Source organism: Triticum aestivum, chromosome 5D, assembly GCF_018294505.1.
Source record: "Triticum aestivum cultivar Chinese Spring chromosome 5D, IWGSC CS RefSeq v2.1, whole genome shotgun sequence".
NCBI classification, from domain to species: domain Eukaryota; kingdom Viridiplantae; phylum Streptophyta; class Magnoliopsida; order Poales; family Poaceae; genus Triticum; species Triticum aestivum.
In genome coordinates this window covers 400,861,173-400,871,783 of record NC_057808.1, presented here as the reverse complement: position 1 = coordinate 400,871,783, position 10,611 = coordinate 400,861,173, and the positions used below count along the sequence as shown (strand labels likewise).

The following is a 10,611-nucleotide window of genomic DNA, read 5'->3' as shown; positions in this document are numbered from 1 at the left end:
GAGAGAGAAAGTGGATGTAGAGAAAAAGAAAATATGGAGACGCAGGTCTGGGCAGGGTTTTGGGTGGGCCGAGGGTGTCGGAGTCCTATGTGGCTGGTGTCCGGACTCTCACAAAGCCCCTCCTAGTTTGCTTCCGGCTTGCAGGAAAACCGACATCTGCACTGGTTCGCGAACCAATGCAGGACGCGTTGGATGGCAAACTGCGTTCGAACAGCTCGGTGCGGATGCTTGCGGAAGGTTCGAGGGTCCGCTTTGGAGATGCCTAAGACTACAAATGTCCCTGAAGTGAACTGGATGAGTCCCTCCGTTGAGTATATGGGATGATTTTCTTTTGAACAATAGAGTATATGGGACGATTTAGTAGAGATTAGAGAATCGTCCAACGATTCAATAGGCCAAGCTCACCAAAAATTAGGTGCCACAGAAGGCAGCGAAAAGATGTCATTAATACATTATGCATTTATTTTCTCAAGAACAGAACAGTGCTCTGTTGCCTTACAATCTGAATATCCTTAACCTAGAGAGTAGACTACAGCACGATGCATGACAGGGAGGCTAGCATGGGGTTATGGGAGAGTGGGGAAAATGTCAATGTATATGTGCTGCTTCTGGTCGTTTCTGTTAATCCTTATCTTCTTTAATTCCATGCGTCCTGGATCTCTTCGAGTGTTTTTCCTTTGGTTTCAGGCACTAGCCTTGCCACGAACAGTATAGTGACCAAGCTCGCCGCAGAGAACATGAAGAACGTCCCTGTAAGGCAGAAGACATCAAGGAGAGCATATGTAAGTGACAAAACTGCCTACATATGGTGTGATTAGTTTCTGTTCTAATATGATAATCTGCTTCTGATGCCCCTACTTTGCTTATGTACCTGTGTTCGAGAATTTCATTTCATATTTACCAAGACAAGTGTAACGGCTGAAATTCCTAGTTTTTCCCTGGATTGCTTACTTTTCGACATACTAGCTAAAAGACTAATCAGAAATCACTAGCGTTCTCTCCTTTTGGAAGAAAAAAAGGGTACGAGATGTTCTAAAATTACGCAATCAGTAAGCAATTAAACAATTGGATGGTTATTTTCCATTTCTACATTTTTGGAGATACTAGATATGATTGTCACTACTGGAGCTATGGAACAGAAAACTGAAATGAAGAGCTGCAGTGTTGTGTTAGTGCCATTACCTGCTGAGCTCCAGTCCATGAGGAAGTTAAACGAGTAAGAGACCGCGAAGGAACCAAGCCAGCTAATGAGGGTCACCAAGCTTCCGCCGATTGCTTTGATGTTAATCGCGAATATCTGCAAGCAATTAATCCAGGAGAAAGGGCAGTTGCTTTCGTACTTCTATTGCAGATTTATCAATTCAAAACAAGTTCTGATTATTCTTCTTCTTTACCTCAGACATGACAACCCAAGGGACAGGGCCCATTCCAATTGAGTATGCACCTATGTATACCTATTTCAGAAGCAGGAATGATCAACATTCAGAAGATGCACGTTTCGAAATTCATTGCAATAACAGAATACAATGCATATACGAGTGATATATTCCTTACCAGGATGCCGGAAAGAGCCAATGCAGGAACCCATTCTAGGAATAGTCCGTGCGCCTAAAAGATTATTTATCATTCACGTTACAGACATAACAACAAACAAAATAAGTTTTCCTTGCCATAACATTATCTTATGATAACCCGCCAGTCTCCCATATGTTCCCAAAAGTTCCATAAGAACTTTCCTACTACTATATGGTAGGAAAGATGCTGTTACCTTTAGGTAGAACGATATTCCTGCCAAAAAGCAGCCCAAGAATGTTCCAGATGCGGAAACCTGTATGAATAAGAAGCTCAAAACAAAATTCAACCTAACATTCTCTCTTTGTATACATTAGCTAAGCTTTGTATCATCTTATACCATTAGAAGAACCCTTCTTCCACTCCTATCCATGAGAAAGGCGCCAAGCAATGTAATGGGAATCTGAAATGATCATGGTTATAAACAAAATTTCATACTAGTAATTAGCAAAATTTACGGAAAACAGCGTATCGCAAACCTGAACAATGCCAATTAATATGGTTCCAAGTTTTCCAGAAAATCCTGAAGTTGAGATGAATCAACACATTTCATGCAGACTTCAAAAGAATGGCACAATGATGATGATATTTGCATACCTGCAGAACTAAAGATAAAGCTTGCATAAAAGCCTACACCATTTATCCCTCCCAATTGCTGGAAGATCATCAAGCCAACACCCACCTGTGCATATAATATCACAATGATATTCCAGGTTACGAATTATGAGAAAACTCATATGATCAAATCCCAAATTCAGTGCCACAAATCATGATGGCATTTTAAAATGAAGTAGTAGTCAAAGTGATATCGATATCTTACAATGACCGCATATATATTTCTGCTCAAAAACAAGTCCTGAATCCTAGCCCTTGGGAAGCTTTGGAGGGATTCAATATACTCCTGGATGAAATGATCATTTTGAGTATAATTCTCTTTGCACTATTATCATTGAGTACCCTATTATATACAGGCTATTAGGACAGAAAGCTAACTTTGATTTCAATGGCCTCTTCAGATATGTCAGCATTCTCTCCACGCAGCCTCTGCAATGAGGCGTGGAATTCTTCCTCCCTTCCGGCCTGAGCCTGTAAAAATTGTGCAGTGAGATTCAACATACAAATATATGTATACTGAAATGACTAAAAGGTCATTTTAGTTCATGAGTACTGCTAAAGTACTTTATACTTTCCATTCTAACTTTTGCTGGCAAAGGGAGGTTGTAAGGTGATTTGTAAATCACCACTAACCTTTGTATTATACTATAAAGGAAGAAAAGCATTGAGCAAACAGATCATTTTCTCCCCCCGATAAATTGAAAACCCTCATGTTTCACAGAACATTCTCCGAAGACTCTGAAGTGCCTTACCAGCCATCTTGGTGACTCTGGAATGAAGAGAAGACCTACTAAGAGGAGAACAGATGGCACTATACCTGCACACACAAAATTTTCTAAGTAATTCCACCCAGCATGAAAGTAAAAGATAACCATGTTTATATGGGTGTGAAAACAAATTACCAACTAATACCAAATTGCGCCATGTAACCAGCGCCCCTGTTATGTAAGTAGTCGAACTCCCACAAACGATCAACAACTGCACATGCGTAACCAGGTGGTGGAAAGTGGAAACTATTAAAACTTACGAGGTTAAATGTGGATTATGGAGTTTTTGTCCTATAGTTATAAACCTGGTTTGAAGTTGCAAGGCCACCTCTGAGATCCTTAGGCGCTATTTCAGCTATGAACACAGGCACCTGCAGTATCCAGCCCAACATCGGCACACTAAAACTGTAACATGAACATGTACAACTGATACAAGATTGAGGCACAAGAGACTCAAGACTAAAGAGTGTATGCTGAACTAATTAAGTGATACATACCACATAAGAAAGAACACCAGTACAAAAGCCCAGCAAGGTTCTTCCAAAATAGAGCATAGTAGCACCCTTTACATTAGAACATCAAGGTAAGATATCGGTAGGAAAGCACAAGACCTGGAATAACTTCACCAAGTAACAAACCTTAGCGAAATGTATAGAAAGCCAACCAAAAACGCAAATAATAGCTGCTATCCGCATGGTCTGTGAGAAGCAAAACAATACGACACGGAGAGAAGATGAATGTGAAATAAAAACACACAAACTAGCCTAATTAATAATGAAGTAAAAGTACACAGGCTACCATTTTACGTCCAAGAGAGTCCGCTAAGCGTCCGCTGGTAACAGCACCAATCATTGCCCCGATAGTCAACACAGACCCAAAAATTGCAAACTGCAAGGTTTAGTTGGGTCAGAATAGAGAAGATTAGAACAGGAGAAAAAAAAAATCCAGCATAACTATATGGCTGACAAGTAATCATGTTACAAACCTCAGCCATGGATAGTCCAAGTTCGCGCTCTATTCCTGACTGAGTGGGTGCAGAATAACCAACCTGAAAAGGTACTTGGATGAGTAAACAGATCATCTCTGTCCATAATCATAGATAGTACCATCATGTGTGACACAATAAGATTCTTGGAAAATTAAATATTGTACTGCATGTACTAGACTGTAGCTAAAAGATGCGCAGGCATCGCTGCTGAGATACATTAAAATCTGGTCAACTGTCCAGAGTAGAACCCCTTCATGTTGTGCAGATCCATCCTCGCAGTTTTGCAGAAGTAAAATTAAAAAAAAAATGCCTGTGCTTTTGTAAACTAAACCTAATGCTGACGGAAGAAGGGAAAACAACAGTGCACCACATTCATGGACCTTTTGAATTGTGGAAGACGGCAGTAATGAAATTTTGTGGGGTTTCGCAAATGGATACGAGTCGGTCAGCTCCCCGCCCGGACAAGAAGTTGCTGGCGTATATATAAACTTATATTCATTCGTCTCTCATCACCTTTTAGGCACACATGTTGTCTGTCACCTTTTTCGAGGCACGCTGCTGGTACATGTCTAGCTGAATACACTTTTGAAATTAAGAGGGAGGGTGGGCTTACGCAGGTGCCGAACTCGAAGGCGCCGCACACGGCCACCGCGGTGCTGAGCAGGACCATGAAGAGGGACCCTCCCTGGACCTTGGCATCCGCCTTGCGATCATTCCGGGGGAGGAGGGGCGCCGTCGCGCCTCCGCTGCCGGAAGCAAGCGCCCCGGTCCTGACATCGCCGGAGGCCCTCGGTTTCCCCATCCCGATCTAGGAGCGGGGTGCAGAAGAGCAAGAACAAGAATGGTAAGATTGGCAGCAGGGAGGAGTCTTGTTCGGGTCGGCACGGGAGGCACACGGAGGGTTGCTTCTTGGGGCAGCTATTTATACAAGCGCCCACGTGGTGGTGTGGTGGTGGTGGGCCAATCCTATTAATAATCTTCTCTTTTTATTTGAGCGGAAGGGCGTCAAATAGGGGAGCACCTATTTGGGGCATTTCCTCTCTGTTTAATTTTTTTTAAAAAGGTGCGCGCGCGAGGCTTCAAACTCGAAATCTCTTTATACACATGGGCGGAGACAAGGGGGGCGAGCAGGGGCTAGACCCCTGCCAATCGCTCGCCCCCCTCAACGATTTGTAGCAGGTATACTATATACTGTGCGTCTACTAATTGGCCAGAGTTAATTACATCATTAGCCCATATACATGTAAATTAGTACTACTATAAATGAAAACCAGCTACACTACACGAAGCCAAAGCCCAATAGCCCATGTAGGCATGTACGGTTGTAACTTGATTGTTGTTTTGCCCCGTTAGCTGAACGTGCATACACGCGTGTTCTGGACTAGGGCGTCTTTTGCCGCCGCCGCCGGCCGCCTCTCGTGCAAATCTTTGTTTACCATTGCGGGTGCTGGCTACCGCTCATCACGAGGACACCATCAATCGATTTACAATCCACTCTTCGGTGTCAAACACAAGCTGCATGCAGATCAGAGCACTGCTAAACGTGGGGAGATCAGATAGATGAAGAAGGTACCACCACATGTTAGTAGCTATTAGGATTTCTATTATGAACTGTACAATCTTAGTTTGGTCAATTGGTATTATGTACAATAAAACAGTGTGTTAATCTATTAATCAAGTTTCTTTTTTGGTACAGTAATCAATGATGAAACAAAAGACATTAACAATTAAGGGATAAATTCCTTTTTCAAGCCAATTGCTTCGACTTCAACCACTAACATTACTGGTGTCGAAAATGTAAATTCATCTGAGGAGCAACCTATTGCAAATAACAATACTGATGATTAGGGGGTTGTGGCATCGGTAGAAGTCACATAACAGTCTATTGCAGATAACAATACTGATGAAAGGGACCCTCTAAGCGTCAACAAATTTGGGAACTCCCTCATGATACGAAAAAGAAGCATGGGGATTTTATATTCTGGAGGGTGCTTATCAACCATACATGAGAGAATATCCATATACGAATATACACGATCTACAAATAAAGGCATTTTTCTCGAACCGCTGAAGTTGTTGCCTTATTAATTATCTTGAAGCGCTGAGGTTGCTACTCCATTATAGCAAATAATTGATGTTGTGTTCGAAATGCACCAAAAAAAAATGCAAAGTATACCCACCATATCATGCAACAAGAAATTTGTAAGTTACATTCTCAAAGAATTCAGACACAAATTAGAGAAGAACAATTGTACTAATAAAGTTATGCATAATGGTAGACGAAGCACGAGGTGATTTTTTTTTTGAAGATATGGATTTGGTTTTCCGCCCCCCTCATGTCCAAATCCTGGCTCCGCCCCTGTTTATACACACACCAGAGCACTAACCACTAGGACACTGCAACACACGCACTAAATTACTTCTTTTCCCTTTTTTATTCTCTCCCTAGACCGCGGAAGCCCCGGTTTTGGGAAGCTTCCAGGAGCTTCCCAAACCGGTTATTCCCGGTTTGCTGGTCAGTTTCTGTGCGGTTTTTATTATTTTTCCTATTTGTTAGTTTTTTTTGTTTTCTTAAATTCGTGAAATTTTTATTTCAAAATCCATGCACATCTTTTTAAAAATTGATGATTTTTTCCACATTCATGAATATTTGAAAAACTGATGAATTTTTTTTCAAAAATAATGAACTCTTTTCAACTTTGTGAACTTTTAATTCAAAATTGATGAACCTTTTTTAAAAATTGATGAACATTTTTCAAATTCGTCAAGTTTTCTTAAAATCAATAAAATGTTTATACCAAATCGATGAACTTTTCCAAATTTGTGAAATTTTTAAAATTTTGTGAATCTTTTCTCAAAATTCATGAACTCTTTTGAATTCACGATTTTTGTGATTTCCCGGATTCCTTTTTCTTCGAAACTCAATTGTTGACTGGCCAACAGCCGGACCGGTATAACCTTTTTTTAGTAACGCTGGACCGGTCTAACCTGGTGCCCGCTCAGCCACTAGCTGAGTCGGCCCACAAATGCTTACGCGTGAGTGCTGGTTGGTTTACCGAGCGCAAACAAGCGAGAGCAACTAGTTGACCAGCGCTTCTTCGGGAGCCTCCCAACGATCACTTGGGTTGGGCTGAGAGCACGCCATGACGAGCTCCCTCCGGATTTTAATTTTTATTTTCCGCACACATTTTTGACTTTTTGCACGCTCTTTTTCCTTTTTTGGCCTTTTGCTCTTCCATCGGTCTTTCTAAGCTTTTCGACAAAAAAATTCAAGGAAAAAATTATTTTGTGTGAAAAAATGTGTTTTCCCTTTCACGAGAGACACGGTTTTGCTTCGGCGAGAGGCATGGATTTGCTTTCGCGAAAAGCACGGCCGTGCATCTTGGAAACGAAAAAAACACGTTTTTTTGCTTCCACGAGAGGCATGATTTTGCTTCCGCGAGAGGAATGGATTTCCTTTCACGAGAGGCACGGCCGTGCCTCTCGGAAACGAAAAAAAATGTGTTCTCTGTTTTTTTCCTTCCGTGAGAGGTATGGTTTTGCTTCCGCGAGAGGCACAGCCGTGCCTTTCGAAAACGGAAAAATAATATGCGTTTTCTCTTTTTTGTTCCTTCTGTGAGAGGCACGGTTTTTCTTCTACGGGAGACATGTTTTTTCTTCCGCGAGAGGCACGGTCGTGCCTCTCGAAAACGGAAAAATGTGTTTTTATTCTTTTTCTTCTGTGAGAGGCATGGTCATGCCTCTCAAAAACGGCTTTTGGAAAGGGAAAAGACGTGTTCCTTGTCCGATTTTTTGTCCGTTTTTTTGTGAAAAACAAAGTTTGTCAAACCTATCAACATGGGATCTAATTTTGAAGATCTTGACGCGAGGAATCCAACAGTGAAAACGGTTGGAGATTTGAATGCATGGTTTAAAATATAAAACGTTTTGAATAAACATATCTACAAAAAGGTAAAACTCCCAGGTTGCGACCAGTGGCGCGCATGCAGGGCGCCACTTTGTCGCAACCTGGGAGGTGGAAGTGATCTTTGGAAAGAGTACTCCTCAATTAGTGATTCGGCAACAAGTGCTGAATAGGAGCTCCCCCTATTTGGCGCGTACAGCGTGCCAGGAACAACGAGCGCGTGCATCCCCACCCCCCACCCCCTCCCCACGCGCCCCACGAGCGATGGACCATGTGGGCGTGAAAAGCGGGAAGCACCCCTTTTTTTTCCTTATTTTTGTTTTTAAGTTTTTATCTTTTTAAAAATAATTATGTATTTCAAAAGAAGTTGCTAATTGTGAAATGTTCGTGAATTCAAAAATTGTTCATGATTTGAAAAAATGCTCGGGAAATGATAAATTCTCACATATACAAAAAAATGTTCACCGAATTAAAAAAACAGGTTCTTTAAGTCAAAAAATGTTTGCGATCTGAAAAGGGTGAACATTTTTTGCATTTTAATGAACATTTTCTTATTTTCATGAAAAAATAATGAGAATTTTCTAATAATGACGAAAGTTTTTTGTATTTGATCAACACATTTTCTGAAATCTATGAAGACATTTCGAATTTGATGAATATTTTTGTAATTCTATGAGCAAAAAATTGAATTTTGATGAACATTTTTTAAATCAAATGAGCAAAATTTCAAGAAAATGTCCATGATTACAAAAACTATTCACGATTTTTAAAAATGTTGAAAAACTTGAAAGGCGTTTCAAAGTTTAAAATGAAAATAGGTAATTTAATGAACAAATTTTGAATTTGATGAACATTTTTTAAATTTGATGGACAAATTTTGAATTTGATGAAAAAATTGTGTTTGATGAACATTTTTTACATTGATAAACAATTTTGGAAATCAATGAACAAAAAATATTCACGAATTTGAAAAGGAAATTCGCAAAAAAATGAAAACATAAAGAAGAAAAAAGAGAAAAAAAAGAGGAAACAGAAAAGAAAAGAGAAAAAGAAGGAGAAACCGAAAGCAAAAAAATCAAGAAGTGGGCCGGCCCATACATACGCCCGGTTGCGTGGGATCTGGCGGATACGCGCTACGTCGCAAGCTTATTTCTAATATACAAGCTAGCGACCTACGCGCCATATAGGAGCCAAAATCAGTTATTGAGGAGTACTCCTTCCAAAGATCACTCCCACCTTCTCAGGTTGTGACAAGTCAGTGCGCCACTTGTCGTAACTTGTGAGTTTTCCTTTTTTTAGATCAATTTATTCAGAACGTTTTATCTCTTAAATCGTGCGTCCAAATCGTGAACCGTTTTCACTGTTAGATTCATCGCGTCGAGATCTTCAAAACTAGATTCCATGTAGGTGTTAATGTAAACGAATCATAACTATGTAAGCTTATTTCTAATATATTTATACAAAAATAACAAATCCAAATTACAGATATCCTATCGAAGCTATAGTGCAGAATTGGTACCCTTCTAATTTTGATTTGTCTAGGAGCATGTTTCTTTTTCCCTTTCCGGAAGCTGTTTCCGAGAGGCAGGGCCGTGCCTCTCGCGGAAGAAAATCCGTACCACTTGCGGAAGCAAAAATAACAATAAGAAGAAAAAAAACATGTTTTTTTCATTTCCAAGAGGCACGGCCCGTACCTCTCATGAAAGAAAAGAAAAAAGAGAAAACATGTTTTTCCGGTTTCTGAGAGCCAAGGCTGTGCCTCTCGCGAAAGCAAAATCATACCTCTCGTGGAAGCAAAACCATGTCTCTCATGAAAGAAAAAAAAAGGAAGATACGTTTTTTCGTTTTCGAGAGGCACGACCGTGCCACTACTGGAATCAGCTAATTTGCCATCTGCCAGCTCTTTGCCGTCTGCTAGGAGATGGCAAAGAAGGTCTTTGCCATCAGCTAGATAAAAGCGGACGGCAAACAACAGGCAGACGGCAAAACAAGCCTTTGCCATCAGTCACTTCTTTGCCGTCAGCTGGCGGACGGCAAAGAATCTTTGCCGTCAGCTGGCGGACGGCAAAGAGAAAGGTGGCCCCCACTAACGAGCCGTTTACGAAAAATACGCCCCCTCTTTGCCGTCTGCAAAACGGCGGACGGCAAAGAACAGCCGTACTACCGCTTGCGGGTACAAAGAAAACGTTGCCCCCACCTCCTCTCTCTGTCTCCCCTCTCTTCGCCCGGCCCCACCTCCTCTCTCTCCCCCTCTCTCTCCCGCTCGTCTCTTCCTCTCCCTCGCGCGAGCACCTACGGCGGCCGATTTTGGCGAGCTCTGACGGGATTCGACGGCGCCCAGCACACCCACGTGACCCCCTCGCCCCGATCCTCCATCCCCTCCGACCAGATCTGACTCACGCGTCCTCCTGCGACCACGCGTGACCCTCCCCTGCGGCTAGGGTTTCGGTCACCACATCGCCGGCGTGGCTCCGGTGTTGCTCCGGTGACTCAGGTGAGTCTCTTCACTCCTCCTCGTCACATCCATCCCTCTCTTTCTCACCGCGTCACGTCGCGTCTCCTCTCCCTCACAGATCCATCACGCCGGGAAGCCATGGACGGGAAGGACGCCATGGACGGGAAGGACGCCGTGGAGGACGCAGCTCCACCACTGCCCCAACACCATCCAGGTCCGCCCCTTCTCCTCTCCCCCCTCTTGGATTTCTTCTTTTCCTGCCTTGCACCCGTCCACTCAAGATCTAAACCAAACAAAAAAAATTATCAAT

General features: G+C 42.1%; 1 protein-coding gene across 1 annotated transcript; it reads right to left on the bottom strand.

Annotated features, from left to right (window-relative positions):
* Positions 1–439: 439 nt before the first annotated feature.
* LOC123122124 (sugar transporter ERD6-like 16) lies at positions 440–4,824 on the bottom strand. The gene is made up of 18 exons (XM_044542269.1): positions 4,556–4,824; positions 3,940–4,002; positions 3,753–3,842; positions 3,593–3,652; positions 3,452–3,517; positions 3,260–3,325; positions 3,090–3,165; positions 2,940–3,004; positions 2,566–2,658; positions 2,393–2,473; positions 2,170–2,254; positions 2,052–2,095; positions 1,913–1,975; positions 1,769–1,828; positions 1,555–1,608; positions 1,395–1,454; positions 1,183–1,297; positions 440–750 (listed from the first exon to the last, which is right to left on the bottom strand). Exons 1-18 carry the CDS (start codon positions 4,742–4,744, stop codon positions 638–640), a joined length of 1,443 nt encoding a protein of 480 aa, XP_044398204.1. The 5' UTR covers positions 4,745–4,824; the 3' UTR covers positions 440–637.
* Positions 4,825–10,611: the final 5,787 nt, after the last annotated feature.